General features: G+C 44.3%; 1 protein-coding gene across 1 annotated transcript in view; it reads right to left on the bottom strand.

Moving 5' to 3' along the window:
• Nucleotides 1-21190, bottom strand: part of RASSF3 (Ras association domain family member 3) — a 68509-nt gene extending 47319 nt beyond the window's left edge. Inside the window, exon 1 of the mRNA XM_040637225.1 lies at nt 21041-21190. Coding sequence (XP_040493159.1) covers nt 21041-21151 — 111 coding nt within the window. The 5' untranslated portion in view covers nt 21152-21190. The remainder of the gene's footprint in view (nt 1-21040) is intronic.
• Between the last annotated feature and the right edge of the window lie 1818 nt (nt 21191-23008).

The raw sequence follows: 23008 nt of genomic DNA, 5'->3' as shown, positions 1-23008 counted from the left end.
TGGTCAGCTATAAGGGTATTTATTCACACTACTTTTACATAATTACTGTACTGTGAACTACCATTTACCCGTCAGGCTCAGCACTCAGCTAGAGTCCACCTGGGATCCCCTCTCTTCCTACCCTTCTGCCCCTCCACCCCACTCATGCCTGTATGCTCTCTCAATACACAAATAAAATCTTTGAAAAAGTAAATGTTCGTCGATACCATAAAAGCAGGACCCTTCTATGGCATTACAACCAAATGTAGTGCAGGCACTTCAGAGAGGCAGGGGGTTAGGGAGAACCTGAACCACATCTCTATACAAATTCTAAAGCTCCCACCACACTGCTGGAACTTCCAAAGGATCTCAAGACTTTACTTCCCAAAAAAGGGGGGAGCTGGCTCAGTTGGGTAAGATGGCAACTCCTGATTTCCAGGTGGTGACTTTGAGCCCCATGCTGGGTATAGAGGTTACTTAAATAAAAATAAAACTTAAAAATAAATAGATAGATAGATAGATAGATAGATAGATAGATAGATAGATAGACTTAACTTCTGTTTAGTTAACATTTCCACAGGTCAGCAGTTATTACCTGCTTCTACATTTTGGGAAGGAAAATGGAAAAATGTGGATTTTATGGCAGATCCAAAGTAAGGCTCTACAAACAAGTATGTAGCTAAATATAAATTGTAATCAGCCTATTTCCTGAAAACCACTTGAATTTAATTTTTGTTTGGTTTTTTTTAATCCATCTCTGGACACTGCGTCAGCATATCCGAGTCTTAGGTATTCATTGGTGCCAAACTGAGGAGTGAAATGCCGTGATACCACACTCAAGAGAGCATATTTCATCTTCAACGACGTTTCAGAAGTACAACCAGCTAGTTCCCATTAGTTTTCTCAAGACTCTTATCAAAAATAACAAACAAGGATTAAGAAAGGGATTTCATCCTAGCAGGGAAAGAAACTATCAAGATAAAACATTTCTATTGAAACTTTCTTCAGTTTATTTCCTAACATCCTTTCATCATTGATGTTTGAGCCATTCTGGGAGGCACATTCACATTCTGGTCGAAGACTTTATTCTACGAAAGTTAGTAATACTGAAATGGTCCGAGAAGTTTACCTTGTACAGTCCATATCCACATCAAGATTTATCTTTCTCTTGTTCCTTCAAATAAATCCTAACCAATTCCAATTCAAGGATGATGATCTCATGCTTCTGTCTCTTGCAGAGACCTCTATCCTGAGCTTCAGACCCCTCACTCTAGTTGCCAACTGGATGCAAAACGTGCCTGAAAATTGAAGTGTCTGCCACCTCGCTAAACTGGCTTATCCTTCCCCCTAGTTCCACAATGGCAGTACCGTCCTCAGCAACCCCATCCACATACCTGTGTCCGTCCCTCTTTCCCCACCTGGTCAAACAGGTGCCAACCTACCTAGTCAACTTCAGGAATCCTCACCTCTCCCACAGTAACTGCCCCACTGCAAGCCCTAATGACCTTCACCCAGGTTACTGCAAAGCCTCCCAAACAATATCCCTATCTCTGTGTAAACTCTGCGGTAAACTGCTATCAGGTGCAAAATCATAGATCTGACCTCATTTCTCCTCCTTACACGGCTCCTCCTTACCCAGAAAATATAACCCAAAGATCTTGGCCTGGTAAGCAAGGCCCTTTTAGCACCTGCTTCCTCTCCCAGCCGTTCACCACACCCACAGGTGTGCCCCTCACCATCCGCTCCACCCACAACACCACCTGGTCCTCCAGACCCACCAGAGCTCCCTCCTCTTTCTCTGTGCCTCTGGCTTTCTCTCCACACACACCCACACACATGCACACCCACCTGCTTGATCAGGACCAATCTGCCACTACTCAAACTCCTAGTCACCACCACCTCCATCAGGCACGTTTCCCAGACTTAACCCCTCCCTTCTTCTCGGAGAGGAGCCATCTTCTTTCTAAGCAGTCCTTCCCCACTTCCGGTCCAAACACCATCCCTTCTGCTGCCAAGACAGCCATCTCATTCAAGGAACCCTTGTCTCTCACCTGTATCCTCCAATCCCCTTCCACTTTCTTTCTACTCAAGGGTCTCATTTAAAAATGATGACAACACACCAACGACTCCCTCTGTCCCATGGCCTCATTTTAGGGCATGGTCCTTTCCTTCCCAGCCAAACCTTGGAAGAAGTGTCTGCACTCACTTTCCCATCTCCTCCACAGCTATTCACTCCTCCTCCCTCTGCAGTTGGGCTGCCACTGCGGTTCACTGAAGAGGAGCTCCTGCGGTTCACTGAAGAGGAGCTCCTGTGGTTCACTGAAGAGGAGCTCCTGCGGGTCTCCAGAGACTCCTACTGGCTCAAATTCAGTCCCTGGCTCCCTGGCTTTTCTGTATGCCACACTTGTCCTACTGACCAAGCCCCTGTTCCTGAGGCGGGCTCCTCCCTGGGCTCCCAGGACACCACTCCCCTGGCTTTCTTCCCACCTCTCCAGCCACTCACTCTGGTTATCTCTGGGGACACACCCTTCTTCTCTGCTTACCCTTTAAATGCCAGTGTGTCCTTCTTGCCTGGGTCCTCCTCCTCCCACGGCTTGAACAAATCCCAAAGCTCTCTCCCCAGATCAGGTCTACGTCCTCTAGCTTATGGACAAGTCTCTCTGATGCCCTACAGACTGCTCAAAAAACTACACCTAGATTCATTCATTCATTATTTATTGCCTGGAGTCAATAGGTTGTCTGAACTTATCCTCCCTCCCGAGTCTGATTTTTCTTCTATATTGCCTTTCTTGGCGAATGCCCACATCACCTCCTGAGTCACCCAAGCCAAGAAACCCATGATTCATCCCTGTCCTCTCTCACCACCCTAATACCCACATCCAGAGTTACCAAATCCCAATTTGCCAGGATCTGCAACCCGGCCCCTCTTCCACTTCATCCCCACACCCACTGCCTTCATTCCACCTCAATAACCAGACAGCCACTGAGGTCTGGCTAGAACTCACTCCTGCAAGTCCTAACAGCCACAAAGAACAGGTCAGTATTTTGGAGCAGCTTTTTAACTTTATGTGTCTACCTTTTTGGTGACATAAATTATACAGCTGGGGGAATCTATTACTTGATAGTTCAGCCCACATTCTCCCTTTTGATCACTAAAATTGTTAAAAATCAATCAGTGCCTAAATGAATGTAATGCCTGTATGTAAATTCAGAGATACTTCAAATAATGCTTAATAACTGTAACATTAAGGGTCTGGAGTCTTGGTACTCAACTTGCCACAAAATGCCAATACAACATGTGAGTTCACATAAACCATTCTGACACAAGACTCCTTTTGTGCAGCCAACATTTCAAATTAAAACACAAAATGTGAGCAGCTATGAAATCTGCCATCCGTATTATCACATCACACATTTTCCAAATCTAAAACACCACAGAATTTCAAGGACACTAGGATGTATTTAATGGAAAGAACAAGAGTCACTAGAAAAATAGTTTTTCATGATTTCCATGACTAAAAGCATGGATTTAAATTTAAATTTAAATTTAAGCATGTTCCTTCTAGCTAATAGGAGAAAACCTCAGACTCTTCACATTAAAAGGAACCATTCCACCCAGTCCATACCTTTAGAGTCACAGTTACATCTTTCTAAATTTTCAGTAATCCCTCAAATGTCTAAAAGTCCAATTTTAGGGGTGCCTGCGTGGCTCAGTCGTTAAGCGTCTGCCTTCGGCTCAGGGCGTGATTCCGGCGTTCTGGGATGGAGCCCCACATCAGGCTCCTCTGCTATGAGCCTGCTTCTTCCTCTCCCACTCCCCCTGCTTGTGTTCCCTCTCTCGCTGGCTGTCTCTGTCAAATAAATAAATAAAATCTTTTTAAAATAAATAAATAACAGTCCAATTTTAAAGAAATATCTTTCCTTCTAGGGTCTTGCTGAAGTACCTCATGAAGTCTGTATGAAATTAGAAACAGATGAAAGTTCTAAATAAATCGCTCAGATTAAAAATAATTCTTCCCAGGAAAGAAAGTCTCAATAATGAATCAAGTTAATCACCACCCTCACAAATCATTTAATATGGCCTCGATAAAGCAAAGGCCCCTAGCCCTCAAGAGTCTTCAGTCTTGTCAGAAAGGCAATACTTAAATACACCTGTAGCAATCAGAGGACAAGACATTGTAAGAAATGAGCCTTGAACTGGATATCCATGGATCAGTGAATGGAAAGGCTGAGTAAGGCACTCTACACAGGATGTGGGCAAAGGGATAGAAGCCTCTGGAAGCCTCACATTTGGATACACGACTCTGATGTTTTATAGCGCTAAAAGAAATTTATTTGGAACGTTTACCTGGGAACAGTGAATGCAGACCAACTGGAATAAAAGAGACACTGGAAACAAAAGACAAAATTTAATCTTCTGAAGGAAATGAATACACTTCCTCACTCCCAGATAGGAGTGCGCACCTGCTTACAAGCACTCACCCTTCAGGAAGCACAGTAACTACCCCCGCTGGCCCAGCACTCTCCGTGAGCACAGGACTCTCATACATTCATCCTGCCCTGTTTTTGAGGAGTGTGGCATTGCTGGTGGGCTCTTTCTTAAATAGTTCTTGACACTAGGTTTATAACTCCTGCAATATAGGTCAGAACAATTAAGTGTTCCCTTTGGCTTGCGCAAAACCCATTCTTATCGGCACTATTATACAGGGCACTATTATATAAATTCGATAAACCACCCAGGACCCCCTTATTTCTTTCCCTAGACATTAGCTCTTCAGGAAAAGAAATAATTCTACGGGGTTCCTGGGTGGCTCAGTGGGTTAAGCATCTGCCTTCGGCTCAGATTATGATCCCAGAATCCTGGGATCAAGCCCCAGACTCCCTGCTCAATGGGGAGCCTGCTTCTCCCTCTCTCCCCTCCCCCTGTGCTCTCCCTGGTTAGCACTCTCTCTCAAATAAATAAATAAAATCTTAAAAAAAAAAAAGAAAGAAAGAAAAGAAAGAGGGGTGCCTGGGTGGCTCAGTCGTTAAGCGTCTGCCTTTGGCTCAGGGTGTGATCCCGGCGTTCTGGGATCGAGCCCCACGTCAGGCTCCTCCTCAGGCTCCTCCGCTGGGAGCCTGCTTCTCCCTCTCCCACTCCCCCTGCTTGTGTTCCCTCCCTTGCTGACTATCTCTATCTCTGTCAAATAAATAAAAACTCTTAAAAAAAAAAAAAAAGAGAGAGAGAGAAAAGGAAAAGGAAAGGAAGAAAGAATTGTACATATTCTACTCATTTCTCAAACACCAATGACTAACCAATTCACTTAAGTTCAACCCCGCCCAACCAGATATGACCTAATACAGCTGTTTCCAAACTCATTCATTTGGCATCTCAATACATTCCACAGAATCTCTTTCAAGACTTTTATCACTTTTAAGACTTACTTTCCCTCCAATCAGGAATTCAGGTCTAGAATCAATTAACCATTAACTTCCAAAATTACCTCTTAGGAACAAAATACAGGCCTAGGACCCAGGTCTCCACATCCCCAGCCCAATATATTTTCTATCTCAACTAAAAGTCTCACTTTCACATGACACAGAATTTATTACCATTGTTTTACCATTATTCCCCCTGAAAGAAACATGTTTCACTGCCTTCACCCAACTTCTTTTTCTTGATTATGATTCTGACACAAACCCAGTCAAATGAAAACCAGGTGGTCCATTAACAAATAACGACAGATGGGGCGCCTGGGTGGCTCAGTCATTCATGAAGCTGCCTTCGGCTCAGGTCACGATCCCGGAGCCCTTCATCGGGCTCCCTGCTCAGTGAGAAGCCTGCTTCTCCCTCTCCCACTCCCCCCACTTGTGTTCCCTCTCCCGCTGTGTCTCTATCAAATAAATAAAATCTTTATAAAAGTAAATAAATAAATAACAACAGAACACCTGGCTGGCTCGGTGGAGCATGTGACCCTTGATGTCAGGGTCATGAGTTGGAGCTCCACATTAGGCCTGGAACCTACTTTAAAAATAAACAAACAAATAAATGAATTAAATAAATAAATAACATAACATAACAGGGGCACCTGGCTGGCTCAGTTACTGTGACTCTTAACCTTGGGGCTGTGAGTTCAGGTCCCACGTTGGGCGTAGAAATTACTTAAAATCTTTTTAAAAAGTAACAACAGACCTCATTCTGTGCCCTCGGACAAGTACCCCACTAACAATGAACATATAATGGTGAACAAGACAGACATGGTCCGCCCTCGTGAAGCTCACAGCATAATCTGGAAGGCTCAGAACTAAATTTACTCGAAGCCCCCGATGCATTCATTCAATAATGAGCTAGGATGCCATCTTTCTCCAAAGCATCAGAGTGCTTCATAAACACCATTCATAAGCTAATTTAAACGTGCTGCTTAGATGTAAAATGTTCAGGTCCCCAAATACAAATCACTACCTTGCTGCAACGCCTGGGTGACTCATTCGATTAATCGTCTGCCTTTGGCTCAGGTCCTGATCCCAGGCTCCTGGGATCGAGTCCTGCACTGGGCTCGCTCCTCAATAAGGAGCCTGCTTCTCTCTCTGCCTGCTACTCCCCCTATGTGTGCTTTCTCTAATAAATACATAACAATTTTTAAAAAATCACTACCTTTCAGATAAAAATAGACATACATGAGTGAGATGGGAGGATAAACTTATTTTTCAGTAACTATGAAGTGTTACCTCCAATACTACTGTAGGTTGAAAATTTAAAATCAATTTATAGGACACAGCATATATTAAGAAAACAATTTTATAGTAGTCTCTAAACATACCGGTGATGCAGTCATATTTGCAATTATGTAACAATTTATAACCTAGGAACACTTTCCACACCCCTAACAACTGTTTTAAAGATTAACAAGCTGAGGGGCGCCTGGGTGGCACAGCGGTTAAGCGTCTGCCTTCAGCTCAGGGCATGATCCTGGCGTTACGGGATCGAGCCCCACATCAGGCTCCTCTGCTGTGAGCCTGCTTCTTCCTCTCCCCCTCCCCCTGCTTGTGTCCCCTCTCTCGCTGGCTGTCTCTATCCTGTCGAATAAATAAATAAAATCTTAAAAAAAAAATAAAATAAAATAAAAATAAAATAAAGATTAACAAGCTGAGGACGCCTGGGTGGCTCAGTAAGTCAAGCGTCTGCCTTCAGCTCAGGTCAGGATCCCAGAGTCTGGGATGGAGCCTTCCCGCTCAGCAGGCAGTCTGCCTCCCCCCCAGCTCATGTTCTCTCTCGAGCAGGCATGCGTGGGCTTTCTTTCTCTCTCTCAAATAAACAAAATCTTAAAAAAAAAAAAAAAAAAGATTAACAAGCTGATAACTCAAGTTAAGGAAACTGTTCAAAGCTACCAGAGATTCAAAACCAAGATGATTTCCCAATTCTAGATCCCTAGATTCTTCTACCATATCACACTACCTTAGTAAAATCTCCTAGCAAATTGTTTTTAATAATGCTAATACTACTAAAAATAATAATTAACCTTTATTGAGCATGTACTCACATGCTAGTTAATGACCCAAGTTTTTTATACGCGTAAGTAGGTAATATTAACATAAGAGTATCAGTAAAATTTACAGTTCAGCTAATTTACAATTCAACTGATTAAAAATATTCACAGCGGCATTAAGAATATAAGGCCAGTTTTAGACAACCAATTTACTGAAAGAAACACAACCAAAGCAAGGCCAGACTGGGGACGGAGAGGGAAGAGCAAACCCCAAGAGGCTCACGTGGTCCAAAGGAAGAGGTTTCCCACCAGATTCCAACACTCATGCCAGTTTTATGGAGCATAAACGAACTCGGAAGAGTTTGCCAAGCAGACCACGGGACTCCCTGGGCAGCTAATGCCTGCGTTCGAACAGCGCACAAGCGGGCTTGGTTCGGAACCGTGGCTGTGTCCAGCAGCGCTGACACACTGTGGGTGGAAGACCAGAGGGCCGGGGACCCAGCCACAGCGCGTGGAGATGGGATTCCAGTGACAGCCGCAGCATGGCCTTTGCAGTGACTTTACACAGTTCACCTGCATTACCTCATTCGATTTGATCTCATGAAAACCAGAAACAAAACAGTGAGCACAAGGCGATTTACACCTTCTGGAGGAAAAAGGAAAGTCCCCAGGAAGAAGCAAAATTTGTCACCAGGTCAAGCTGGCACCCTTGAGGAGAACTCTGCAGCCAAAATCCTGCACCAGAGGCAGGTAAGAGAGGGAAAACAGAGAAGTTAAAAGAAAAAGATTCGGTCTGTTAACCTATCCATAAACTCTTAAACAAAAGAACCACATTTTCACAGGCCTGGTCATTCTCTTTTCACTGGGATGACTTGCTTTAAGGGAAAAAAGAAGTTGGGTGAAGACTTTGATAGGTGGCCTCAGGCTTGGTCAGGAGACAACCCCTTTCCCAGAAAACAAAGGAACTACAGTGAGACTGAAAGTGGCTTAAAAAAAAAAAAAAAAATTAAGCCTCCAGGAAGGACTGAAGCTTCTTCCCGATGGAGGACAAAGAGATTCCCAGTTATTTCGGTTAATAAAACCAAAGAGACACACCTCATTTCCTGCCACCTTTCATTCTTTGGCTTCAAATCTCCCTCCACTCAGCCCAAAACTCTAACGAAGTGCGTGACTGTATATGGAAGAAGAACTTTTTAAAAATAAAGAGCTAGTTTTTTTAAATTGCTAATATTGATTCCAGCTTATTATGCTCCAAGCATGCTGGTACTTCACAGATCGGGGCTTGAAGAGGTGCGAGGACTTGCCCAAGACACTGGCTGGCTAGCACGGATTTAAACCCAGGCTGCCTTACACAGCTGCTTGTCATCAATCAAGCACACACCCCCTTTTAGCCCATAACAAAATCCAGTTCCTTTTTTCTTTTTTAATAGCCCTCACCTCAAAAGATCAAGGTCCACTGTTAATTAAAACTGCACAGAACTACTCCAGCGAGAATGAATTTTAAGTTGATTTGCTGATACTGGTGCTATGTTTGCCTTTTTTAAAGGAACTACCTTCTGCTAGAGGACCTAGCTCCAATCCTCCACACGAAATGGCAGGAATAATTATGCTCTGGGTACAGTTCATAGGACACACGTCCTCTCACCGAGCCCAACAGGACAGCCAAGGATCAAACCCCAGCTCGGCTCAGCCACAGCAGCAGCCCCACCACCACACCCCTTCCAACCGACTGACCACGTGGCCAGAGCGCCGGTCATTAGAGAGAGCAATTTTCAAACTTCAGAGAGATCTGAAAGGGCAGTAACTTCCCCCCAAAGGAAAACTGGCAAGAAACAGCGATCCACAAGCCTGTTTAAACAAACAGAAACAGACCTTAAATGGGCAAAAGTAATATTATTGTTTCTTTAAACCACCTACATAATATTTACATTTTCCCATAGCTGGGAAATGACGGACTCCAGTCAAATATCCCTGAATTCACCTCTGCGAGGCAATTAAAATCTGATATCTGCAGAAGGTATAAACCAATAAAAACTTCTGTTGGTTTAATTTCTCATCTCCAAGTTCCACTGAAATTAGAGCCCAAATAAATCAACTGCATTTTAAGTCCCTTGGAAAGCTCCATAAACTGTAAAACACAGTGGAATGCTAAACTTCATTTTTAATATTGGTATTTTTTTTCCTCCTATGGAATGCATACAGCTATTTTGTTTTCTATTTTCACACAAGTTTTTCAGTTTTTGGTTTGCTGTTTGAGAACCGTGATCAGATACACCATAAATTTCTATGACTTCGCTGGCAAAATATCGAAAAGGATTCCTCGAAACAAGCATTTATAGGAAATTTTCAGAGTAAACTTGTTTGAGTTTTCTAAGAATATGAGGATTAAGGAGGGTTCATGATCTATCTAAAGTCAGAAATAATTCCTTACAAATCTTTAAAGATTCACTTAATTAAAATATTCTGAAGAAAAAAAATTAAATGAGGGCAAACTAGGAGTTAATCAGATTATAAAAGATTAAGCAAAAATTTTCAACACAGGCAAACCTTAAAGTAGACGGTGATGCCAGATTCCATCTAATTGTAATGTTTCAACAAAAGACAATAAGCTTATAAGCAAACAGTATAAAAATCCTCTTCGGTAGTTGGGGGTTTTAGTTTGTCCTACAATCCTCTTTTCAATACCTGGTCTATTTGTAAACTTTAGGTTCCTCTGAATTCTACCAGGGTGGTTGGAAAACTGGCACTAAATTTATCGAAATTCAAAGATAAACAGGCACCTTCAGTCACCTTTTTTTTTTTTTTAAACATGGTTAGTAAAAGACACTTCATCCAGCTCCCACCCTCTGTATTCCATAGTGTATTCACAGGACATTGATGCTTTCTTAGTAATGCCTTTCCTGTGTCATAATTACAGGAGTAAAGTGGTGTTTTGGTGTTTTTGTGGTTTTTTTTGGTTTTTTTTTTGCTGCAAGTTTCAGTGATGTCAGCCTGAGATACACTGTGAAGTATTTCAAAATGCCAGAATATGTAATGTCCCTTTGGAACAAACACAGTAAGTCAAAAATAACCTGAAGTTTAGCTGACCACAAAAAAAGGGGAACCATCTACCAGCTAAGTATGCAAACGACTGAAGAACAGCGCTCTCTGGAGATTTCCTGCCTACCTCGAAAAATGGTCAAAGGCCATGAACAATGCTCACACCAAGAGGAAGAGCCACTTAGAAGTACAGAAAAATATTCAGTTTACTGGTTAAAGGAATGCAATTAAATAACAATGAGGTGCCTTTACAAAGTTTTTCCTCTATTTTTTAAGGAAACTCTAGGGGGGCCAAAGGGAGGCTTGAACTTACAAACCTGAGATGGAAAGTGGCATGCTCTACTCACTGAGCCAGCCAGGGGCCCCAGTTTTCCCTCTGTTTTAATGACTATACCCAGTGGAGCTAAGGGTACAAAGAAACTAGTTAAAAATACAGACTTCAATTAGCGATACAGAACTAAGAGGTATAGGGGCGCCTGGGTGGCTCAGCCGTTCAGCGTCTGCCTTCGGCTCAGGTCATGATCCCAGAGTCCTGGGATCAAGCCTGGAGTCCTGCATCAAGCTCCCTGCTCGGCGGGGAGTCTGCTTCTCCCTCTTACACTCCCCTTGCTTGTGTTCCCTCTCTCGCTGTCTCTATCAAATAAATAAATAAAATCTTAAAAAGAAAAAAAAAAAGTCAACATACAAAGAAAAAAAAAATGGCCGTACCATCATTGCAAAGTAAAATTCCGTTTTGTACATCTATCCTTAAAAGTTAATCCATAATGGAAAAGGTTTCTCGCTCTAAATATTCACACTGTTATGTATAGTAGCAAAAAATCAGAAACATTCCAGTCTTCCAATATTTGGAATATAATGCCTATTCAATAAAATACAAGGCAGACATGAAAACGATAGCTGTGCTAGGTGAAGTCATTCAGAAAGAGCTCATAATTCTAAGTTTAAATAGCAAGATTCAAATTTGTCAGGACAGAATTCCTTTAAAAAAATTAAAAATATAACTACCAATTCAGCAATGCCACTTGTGGGTATATACCTGAAAGAATTGAAAGCAGGGTCTCTAAGTCATATCTGTGCACCCATGTTCACTGCAGCATTATTCACAACAGCCAGGACGTGGAAGCATCCAAATATCCACGGACCGATGAATGGATAAGCAAATTGCGGTATATACATCCAGCAGAATCTTCCATTAATGGGAGGACATTCTGACAAATGCTACAGCACGGATGAACCTTAAGGACATCGTGCTAAGTGAAATAAACCAGTCACAAAAAGACAAACACTAATACTGTAGGACCTCACTTGTAAGAACTACCTAGAATAGTCAAATGCATAGAAACAGAAAACAGAATGCTGACTGCCAAGAGTATGGGGGAGGGGAGGGTTGCAGTTTAATGGAGACAGAGTTTCAGTTTCCAAGATGGAGAAGTTCTGGCAATTGGAGACACCACAATGAAAAGGTACTTAACACCACTGAACACTTAAAAATGGTTTATGTGAACAACAAAAACTGTTTAGATGGCAAATTTTAGGTCAGGTGTATTTTACCACAATTTTTTTAAAATGGGATTTAAAAGAATCAGTAGGATTATATGTATGTAAAAAGACAAATGAGGGGCACCTGGCTGGCTCAGTCCATACAGCATGCAACTCCTATCGCAGGGTCATGAGTTCTAGCCCTACAACGGCTGTAGAAATTTAAAAAAAAAAAAAAAAAATACAAACGAAAAAACTAGGAAACAATTCTGCAAACAGTATTTGGATTAGGATAATAAGATGATGGACCATTTTCCCCCAAACTATACATGAGGCGATTTTTATAGTATTCTTATTTTCAAAAAAACTTCAAAAACCTATTGCTCCAGCTACCCATAAAACCTTAATATCCTGCAAGTAAAAATGACAGGTTTATGAAAAATTACTTATTTCTTTTTAGCACATACAAAACAAAGATGAGAGCCAAAGTTTGGACTAAGATCTTGTTCTTCACATGGATGAGAAATGATGAATACAAACTACAAACGAAGTTTTTTTTTTTAAAAGATTTTATTTGAGAGAGAGCTCGAGAGTGAGGGGGGAGGGGCAGTGGCAGAGGGAGCCCGACGCGGGGTGAGGGGGGCTCTCAATCCTAAGACCCCAAGACCCTGAGATCATGACCTGAGCCTAAGGCAGACACTTAACGGAGCCCCCCAGGCACCCCTAAAAAATTTTTTTTAAAGATTTCTAAGTAAGGTCTACACCCAACATGGGGCTCAAACTTACAACCCAGAAGACCAAGAGTCACGTGCTCCACTGACAGAGACAACCAGGCGCCCTGAGACTACGACCTAAACTTGAGAGCAGGTTTCTATCTGTTTTGTTCACCAAAACCCTAGCACCAGCCAAGCACATTGTGAACATACCGTGAACACGGGAATTTAGAAAACTACCTTACAATCTTAACACACACGTTGTCTAACCTGCATTAATTTCATGAAAAACACTTTGCTGATTGCTTACTAAAACCTCTTAAATCCAGATCTTCTCAATCCATTCTTCTGATCTCCAATTCCTAAATTCATCCTTCCTCCTCCAATTATCTCACTCTGTTTAGCATCTGGGGGAAAAAAAAACACTGAGTGCTGCAATATATAATTAGTAAATTATTCTTAGCTGACTGAATGATGTAGCAGCAGTTAGCAATTACAGTCCATAAAATGCGTATTACTCTTGCTGTTTTAATACTCTATGAAATAATGAACACCATCCTCTGTAAACCTAAGGTAGAGTTGCAGTTTGAAATGCCATTAGGACAGTTTTATCCTATCAGCTCATAGGTCAGAAAAAAGGGAAGTTGCCCACACACAAGTTTCATAACCTCAAAATGCTGGTATGCATGACCCAAGACAGGCTGAAGAACTATTCCCAACAGTAAAAGGCAAGTTCCCCTTCACGAAGAAAAATCTTCCCAGCAAATGGCTGGCAACCCATCCATACATCTGCAGCCACTAAAGATGGAGATCGAAAGCCCTGGCAAGAGCTTGCAGCTCTGCTTTAGCAAACAGCATTGTCCAGCAGAAAACAGAATGTGAGCCACATACATAATTTTAAATTTTCCAGTAGCCACGTTAAGAAACAAACAGGTCTCAGGAAACAAACTGAGCGCTGCTGAAGCGGAGGGGGTGGGGGATGGGGTGGCTGGGTGATGGACACTGGGAGTGTATGTGTTGTGGTGAGTGCTGCGTATTGTGTAAGACGGATGAATCACAGACCTGTACCCCTGAACCAAATAATACATTATATGTTCGTATTTTTTAAAAAGGTAAAAATTAATTTAAGTCAGCATATCCCAAATATTATTTCAACATGTAAGCAATATTAAACAATCACTCTGATTCACTCTATTTTATATTCTCTTTCCTTTGTCTCGGAAATTCAGTGTGTATTTCATACTTTACGGCACCTCTAAATTCAGGCCAGCCACATTCAAGCGCTCAACAATCACATGTGACCAGTAACTACCATACTGGACTGTCCAGTTTTAGAATGATGGTCACTTCTAGGGGCGCCTGAGTGGCACAGCTGGTTAAGCATCCGAATGGGTTTCAGCTCAGGTCATGGTACCATGGGTAGTGAGATCAAGTTGCATCCTCAGCAGGGAGTCTGCTTCAAAAAGAGTCTCTCCCTCTCCCCTCCCCCCACTTGCGTGTGAGCTCTCTCCCGCTCTTGCGCTCTCTCTAAAGCAAATAAATAGATCTAGAATGAATGATGGTCTCTTCTACTCATAACATTTTTACAAGCATATCACATTTTAATCATTTTTTATGGGCTGGGATATCCTTCCTACCGCATCTCTGGCCCTCTCCATTAAAAAAAAAAATTAAAAATTAACAAGTAAACAAAAACCATTTGACTAGCAACTGACAGTCAAACCAGAGCTAACTATTAAGAAAAACCTGGAAAACCTCATTCGAAAGAATTTGGTAAACTCCGGTTAGTGGTATTAATATTAACTCTGTTTAATGGATCTCATATCCTTGAGGATGATGAGGTTTCTGTTGGAACACAATCATCTACAGTTTCTGGACAGATGTCAACAGGAAAATGTGACTTGCTTTACAGGGATACACCTTCTCAGTAAACTTGGCCATCTAAACAGACGTATAGCTTTACCACACTCTACACAATAGAGGTGTTCCCTGAAAAACAACACGTACCAGTTTCCTTTGCACTAAAGGAGCAAGCTCGTCAAAGAAAAAGAGAGATGTTCTATTTGGTAAGCTTTTTAAAAAATATTATTAAATGGGGGCGCCTGGATGGCTCAGTCAGTGGAGCTTGTGATTCCTAATCTCAGGATTTTGAGTTCGAGCCCGTGTTGGGTGTAGAGATTACTTAAAAATCTTTTTAAAATAAATAAATAAAACAGGCACCCCTTCCCTCCTAAAACCCTCTGCTCTCCAGGCACCTGGAGAGGCTCAGTTGGTTAAGCATCTGCCTTTGGCTCAGGTCAAGATCTCAGGATACCAGGATCAGGCCCTGAGCCCCTAATCAGCTCCCTGCTCAGCAGGGAGTCTGCTTCTCCCTCTTCCTCTGCCCCTTCCCCCTGTAGGCACAAGCACACTCTCTCTCTAGTAAATACATTCATTGCAAAAATAAATTGTTTATAAAATAAATTCAATTATTGAATAAATGAATGACAGGCTTTCTTAAAATAAGGAGGAAAAATATATGAAGTGAATTATACCTAAACTAGTAATAACACTTAATACCAATCTATTTTTAAATGACAACTAATGCGTAAGACACCGTGGAGGCTTATGGTCTAGGAGAGGGGGAAAAATTGTGTACATTTGTGTATAAAGGAAAACTTACAGTACCGAGTACTGCGACTTCCATCCAAAATCAGTAGGCTTTCATTCCTTCAAGCACCTACTAAGCACGGAGCATTTCTTCTGCGCTCTGTGAATATGGCAGTCTCTGTCCTCATTCAACTAAATATAACAATGTATTACAATTTTTGCTATGAAAGGAAAGAGCAGAGGGCTTTAAGAGGGGCGGGGTACCTACTTCAGAGTGGTGGTTCTGGAAGACTTCTCCGAGGGGACAGGTGAGTTAACATGGGAAGGAGAATGGAAACCAGCAATCCCAGGCCAAGGTTCTGTGGTGGGGAATCATGTGAATCTTGAGAGGAAGTAAGGCTAGTATGACTAGAGTCCTCATTACATGCGGTTATTTAAAAGTTGTATCAGAGTGAACAAGGAGAGGGCATTGTCACATTGCTAATGCTTGCTTACAACTAAACCTCTTCCTAGGCACTGTACAGAGCTCTTCCATGAGACAAGGATACAAACAGGCCAAGTTAGGCAAGATACATTATATAACAGCGCTCCTTTGCAGGATAGATCTCCTATCCTATCCTGTCATTTCACCATTGCTTCGGACAGCCCCCGCCTCCCCATAATGGCCTTGAGCCAAATCAGAAGTGAAAAGCAAGCCTCAAACCAGGAACTTTATCAAAAGACAGCTACTTATGGGGGCAGCTGGGGGGAGGGGGCACAAGAGCTGATGCTCAGGGCTAAGAGCTGGGGACCACGTCACATTAGAAAGCATTTGGTCTGCCTTGGTTTTTTCTCCCAGAAAATGAATGTTTATAGTATGACATGCACTGACTGCCAAAAGAAGTCTAAAAAGAATAAGCACATTATTGGGTATTTTTAGCTTTTCTTTTCATAAATGTTTTGTGTCACTGCTTTCCAAATGAATCCAAATCTTGCAAGTTAGCCAGAAGAAACGGGGTAAAGAATGTATCGTTCATAGAAGAGGGGACTAATTTTCTCTTGAAATTGAGTTAAAAGGAATGTGTCTTTGTGAGTTCTGTTCACACAAACACAAAATTCCAATGGATTAATACGTACTGCGTAAAACCAGAATTTATCAGACATGGAGACGAAATGTGCAAATCACCGTGCACCAGGCAAAAGGGCTGGTGGGAATGTCTGTATTCAATAATATAGGGATCAAAAATTAGAGTAAGAGTTAGTACAGCCAAAATACCTTTGAGGTTGTAAACCATTATTCTCTTACCCCCAGTGGTTTATCGCCAAAGCTTCTAATGGACACACTGAATGAAACAGTGCAACTCATTACTGTTGATTCTAGCAGCAAGACACAGAACCAAACAGCAAGTCAGAAAAACATTTAAATTATAATAAGTACACACAGGGCGAACTTGAGACCTGTTACGCGGAGTCACACAGGCCTGCCTTATTAAACAATTCTGCAGTATAACTTCTTTAGAAGTGTGAGTGGTTCAGAGACAATTTTAAGAATTCTTGACTATTCGGGGCACCTGGGTGGCTCAATCAATTAAGCGTCTGCCTGTAGTTCGGGTCATGATCCCAAGGTGCTGGGATCCAGTCCTGCATCGGGCTCCCTGCTCAGCAGAAAGTCTGCTTCTCCCTCTGCCCCTCCCCCCCAGCTCATACGCCGGCTCTCACTTGCTCACTCCCTCTCAAGTGAATAAATAAAATCTTCAAAGACCTCTTAACTATTCTGCTGAAACAAAAAGTGTCTCATTTCCTTATTCCCATTAACTAGCCAAGGTTCAGAAAGAAAAGTGATTACCTTAGCTATGGAGAAAGATATGTTCCAATAGATTAATAATTTTAGTCATTTTCTACTCTTGGAAGTCTGAATGTGTAGAAAAGGAAAATTATGAATTATAGAACTGCCCACATTCTTGGTTCTGCATGAAACAACAGGGGATCCACAAGCATGAATTCTGAACACTGACGAACATGTATGTGGAATAGGGGGTTGACATTTTAAGAAAATCCTAAATTATAGATGTCCATATTTGCAAAAAGAAAATCGAATTTTAAAATTTAGTTGGGGGGGCGCCTGAGTGGCTGATTAAGCATCTGACTCTTGATTTCAGGCCATCATCTCAGGGTTGGGAGATGGAGTCCCACGTGGCCTCCCTCTGGGCGTGGAGCCTGCTTAAAATTCTCTCTCCCTCTGCCCTTCACCTCCCCCTGCACACACAGGTGCATGCGCTCTATTTCTCAAAATTTTTTTTTGAGAATTAACAAAAAGGAAAGTATGTGGGCCATTCGGTGAATCACTTAACAAGGCCTTACCTTTCATTAAGTTAATTTTCCAGGGGGTTCTTGGGAGAATAAGATAAGGTACATTTGAAAAACCTGTAAGGATGGGGCGCCTGGGTGGCTCAGTCGTTGAGCGTTTTGGCTCAGGGCGTGATCCCAGCATCCTCGGATGGAGCCCCACATCAGGCTTTTTCACTGGGAGCCTGCTTCTTCCTCTCCCACTCCCCCTGCCTGTGTTCCCTTTCTCGCTGGCTGTCTCTGTCAAATCAATAAATAAAAATCTTAAAAAAAAAAAAAGAAAAACCTGTAAGGAGCCAATTCTCAACCCAGGAAAGCATTCGTTCATACAACTAATATTCACTGAGCAATCACTGTGTGTCCGATACCAGCGGAGGCCCCAAGGATACAGCAATAAACATGACATCCAAATGCCACAGAAAAGGCCACCTCTCATTCCTGTTTATATCCTCCAGACAGGTTTTTAAGCCTTTTTTTTTTTTTTTAAAGAGGGTACCACCATAAGGAAGAAAACTAGTATCTTCTTTATATCCATAAGATTTTTGTTTTTGTTGGAGACAGAAAGAAGTTGGGCTATGTTCCTTTGCCTGGCAAGAGAAGAGAAGAAAATCCTCATCCCCCTCCCCCTTTTTCTCCAACCTGCATTTACCACAAATATCTTGCTCTCTCTGGTTATTTTCAAGAGTCCTAGAAACTGAATTTTCCTGGCTTGTTCACCAGGTGCTTCAGCACCAAAAAAACAACAACAAAAATACTATTATCAGTAATAGATCCTTATGGCAACCTCTTTCCACCTCTCTAGAGAAGGACCAATTTCACTTTTATGCTTTGTTAGAAACTCTTATCTTATTCTTATAATCACCAGCATAATAAAATGAAAAAGGCAGGGCCCCTGGCTGGCTCTTGATCTCAGGGTCCTGAGTTCAAGCCCCACTGGGGGTATAGATTACTTAAAACAATAAAAAGAAAATAAATAAAATGAAAAAGGCGTATCTATTATCTAACCTTAGGTAAAAGAAACGTTCTATACTTAGAATACCTTGCTTTATATTTGTAAGTTTTTTACTTCTTAACTCACAAAGGTCATCAAGAATTTAACACATTCAATTTAACCAAAATGCCCACAAAAATTCAGTTTCAAACACTTCTGCCACCTGGCAAGTAAGTCCCATAACTCAGCACCTTGCATGTGTTATGTTAGGAGGGGGAACACACAGGCAATAAAGCTTCAGAATATACAGAACAAGCCCTTCAAGCCAAGAACTAGGTCTTACTGTCCTGATTTTCAGTACAATACTACAAACTACATAATGTTAGACTAATTCTAAAAGCTAAATAAGTTGCATTATATAATATATATGCTAGATTAATGAATGGAAACCCTGTATGTCTAAACCGGGGGGGGGGAGTTGTTTTATTTTTTAAAGCACTAAAACATTCTCCCCCAATTCTAACCTGGACATTGTGGCCCTTGTGAAGGAGCATCACATACCTGGAGAATCTGAGAACCAGCAAGTTTTCTGGAGAAGAGCCACCTCTGGAATCAACTTCGAACGAACACAACCACCTCTGTTAAGTTCTAGTCAAATCGTGACAGCAGTAAGTGGCAGGAGAAAATACGAAGTAGAGGAGAGAGAGACAGAAGAGGCCAAGAAAGAGAAGAGCCAAGTGAGAGAAGCACAAGGAAAAGCAATTCCTCCCCGACAGAGAGGAAGAGTATTTCTGCCTTCCAAACCTCAGAGCAAACTCATGCCATTAAAATACACTCTACCGAAAATAAAGGATCAGTTGCTATGAACTGAAGGTTTTTGGACCCCCACTCCAAAACTCCTATGATGAAGCCCTAAATGCCAGGAGGTGGGACCTGTGGGAGATAATGTGGCCTGAGGGCTGCCCCCACGATGGGATCAGCGTCCTTCCAAGAGGAAGAAAGCTAGCCCTTCCTCCATAGGAGGTCACTGCAAGAAGTCAGCGGGCTCCAAGCCAGGAAGCCCAGCCAAGAAGGGGTCCTTGCCAAAACCCAAAAAACCAGCCGGGGACCTAGATCCACCTCCAGCCTCCAAAACCATGAGAAATATTAGTGTTTAAGTCACCTAGTCTATGCTATCTGTTACAGCAGCTTGAGCTAAGCCATCGCTCAAAGTGACTAGTAAATGGTGCAGCCCTAAGCCTTAGAAACAATAAAGAGGACAGACTACCGCCCCAGAACTTTACTCAGGATTACCCGCTACTGAATAAAGGGCACTTGACTTCACTCTTGCCCTTCACCATCCCCTCTCCCCCTCCTTCTGGTTTGGGAGTTAAGAGGTTGAAAAGACTAGAACTTCCGAATCATAAAAAGAAATCTGACCTCAGAAAGTGGTTAAATAAACTTAAAAGGTCTGGCGAGGAAACCCTGACACATACTCCGTCCTCACCCCTCCCATAACTCATCATCCGGCCCTGAACGATTTTCCTTGCCTCCAGTCTCCAGGACGGAGTCTAACAGCAACGGTCTGGTGAGCGCCCGTTGTTGAAGAGCAACAAATTTGTTCCATTACAGCCTTCACTAATCTGATGTGAGCACGGCTGGGTTGGCAGGGCTTCCTGGTGTGCCTCCCAGGGCCAGGAGGCCGTGGGTTCACGCACGGGACTGAGGAGTCCACCCCAAGTGGCCCGTTTCGGGAAAGCCTTCCAGGAAAACACGGTCCGGGTCGGCGAAACCGGCCCAAGCTCCCTTCCCATCTTTTCCCAAGTCATACTTCCCACGGCATGCCTCCTCCAAAAAAGGAAGAAACCGGCCTAAGGCTCAGCTCACGCCGGCTGGTATTTACCTAGCACCGGAACTTGTTTGCAAAACACTGAAGGCACTCATAAACTTGACTTTGCAGGACACGCACAACCTTGACTCCCGAAACCAAGATCTAGAGAGCGCCTGCTATCGTCCCCGCCCCCACCACCAAGGTGCTGGACCCGGAAGGTAGAGGAGGCCAGGTCACCAACGCCACCCCTGGCTATTACAGGGCCCCCAAGCCACTCTGGGCCTCACTGCCCACTGAACCGATGCCCAGTGGAGGCCGGAGGCAAGGCCCCCGACCACTGACTGCCCGGGCAGAGAGGAAACGCCGGGAGTGGCCAGGGACGCCTCCACGCTCTCAGAACTGCTCTCCCGCAGCCCGCCGCCCGAAGCAGGGCCGCAGAGGCCATCTGGCGCGGAAGGCAGAAGTGGGCCCTCGGTCTCCTGCCCTTCCACCTCCTTCCCTCGCCCTGGCCGCCCCCTGCGCACTCCCGCACGCCCACGTGCACGACCTCCAAGCACGACCCCCGGATGCCAAAGGCAGAAGCCCCTTCTCGGCCGCCCCCCTCCTCCTTCCCGCGGGCATGCCCGGCGCGCCCCACAGATACACGTGGATTCGGGGATCCCCGGAGCTACCAGCGCCGGCTGCTGCGCCCTCCGCGCGTGCCACTCACTTCCTGGCCGGCGCGGGGCTTGCCCTGGGGCGCTCTCCTGAAAAAGGAGGTCCTGGCGGTGAAGAAGAAGTCCTCGGCGTCCTCCTCCAGGCTGCTGTAGCCGCTGCTCATGCTGCTGGCCCCGTCGCGCGCGGGCCGCCTCCCCGAGGCGCAGGCGGCCAAGCAGGGGGTGCCGCGCCCGCCCGCCCCGCGAGGTTCCCGGCGCGCGGCCCCGAGCCGCCGGCGGGCCGTCCTGCTGCAGCTGCGGCCGCCGCTCACTCCGGCCCTCCCGGCCCCTCCTGCCGCCTCCCCGCCGGGCTCCGGGCGCGGCTTTAGCCTCGGAGCGCCTCGCGACCCCGCCTCCCGGGGCCCCGCCCTCCCCCGTGTGCCCCTCCCCGGGAGGCTCGGGGCTGTGCCCAAGCGGTTCGGGCACTCCCAGCGCGGCCGCAGGTGGGGGTGGGGCGGCCGGCCCTCCCAGGCGCCTGCCCTTTCCCAGCGGTGTCTGTGCAACCCAGAACGCCCACTTCGAAGACTGCGTCTGGCCGGGCTGTGCCCTGGGGCGCTTCCCCAACCTCCCGGAAACTGCCAAGTCCTCTGTGATCCGGCTACCCGTCCCCCACTCGGCTCGCTCGGGTTTTGGGGAGGACCCGAACAGAGCGGGGAACTTTCGCTGCTGTCCCCGCCCTGGTTGCCCCTCCCGGGGTCTAGCGGGCGGCAGTGGAGATTGCCCCGCCGGGGAGCCCCCAGCCCGTCGGGCCTCTGGCAGCCGTTTCGCCTCGTCCTGAACCCCAGCATCTCGCCGCTCCAGAAGGGTTAAGTTAGCGGAGAGGAGTGGGGAGGTAACAACTGGGTAGAGTTCATTCAAATGAAAACATCCTTTCTGGTAATTGAGTTGAGCTTGGGTCTTCCCTCTCGCCTTCTCTCTAGCGAAGGTTCGTTGTCAGATAAAGACGGCCAAGGTCGTCAAGATCTAAGAGGCTCCTTGGTGAGGGGAGTGGGGGTGAATTCGTTCTATGGTTCAAGTACTTATTAATTAAATGTGCGTTTTCTGTGTCCCCTCCCACAGTCCTACAAGGCATGGTTTCTGTGTCAGGGTGATGGGTTCAGGGAATTCTATTCACTTTCCTACCAAAAAAAAAAAAAATCCGTATTTTCTGAAATCCTTCCAGTGAGTTATCCTCTTTTAGAATGCAAAATTTTCTTGCAAGCCACCTGTGGGTACCAGTCATTTACACCTTGGTGTTACTGAACTGATTTAAACCATACTAGTTTCCTTGCGGAGATCTTGACTGAAAGGAGGTTGATTTGAAACTTCACCGCCACTGCTGTGGTGAGCAGTCTTTCATTAAAAGAGGAAGAGAAGGGTTAGAAAAGAGAATTTTCACCCATTATCGCTGAACTTTCTATGCAAGAAAGATAGATAATGCATATTTCCTTTAATCCTCAAAACAACTCTAAAGTAGTTAGTACTAATTTATGCTCATTTTACACCCAGAGCAGCGGAGGTTTAAAGCGGAAAGTGGCTGTAGGTGGTACGGCTGGGGCCATTCTGATTTATTTCTGTTTATCTGAAGGTCTACAGAGACCCTTCTAGGTCCTCTGCTTGGTCCCCAGTCAGCTGTGCTCGTTTATGCGCTAGCGGAGCGGAGAGCTGGCTCTTGAGTCAACCTACCCCCAGGCAGGAGGAAGGCTTGCAAACCTGCTCCACCTTCAGGCTTGCACATCCAGCTTGCAAAGGGGTGCATTACCCTAAGTGATTCACAACTGCAAGAGGCAGGCCTCAGAGTTTACAGCCCATTTTAAAGATAGTGCAACATGAATGCCTTCCTCCCAGCCACACGGCTACTGAATAATTAGAAACCAGGAATTCTAGCTCCATATTGTTTTACCCAATCTAAACTGACGGCTGGTGCCATGTACATAACCTAATGTAAGAGAACAAGACGATTTACTTACTTTATGAAAGATTTTTGTCATTTGGTTTCTGTT

Source organism: Ursus maritimus, unplaced genomic scaffold (assembly GCF_017311325.1).
Source record: "Ursus maritimus isolate PB19 unplaced genomic scaffold, ASM1731132v1 scaffold_21, whole genome shotgun sequence".
NCBI classification, from domain to species: domain Eukaryota; kingdom Metazoa; phylum Chordata; class Mammalia; order Carnivora; family Ursidae; genus Ursus; species Ursus maritimus.
The sequence above is the reverse complement of the archived record's forward strand: the minus strand, read 5'-3'. Positions and strand labels throughout refer to the sequence as shown.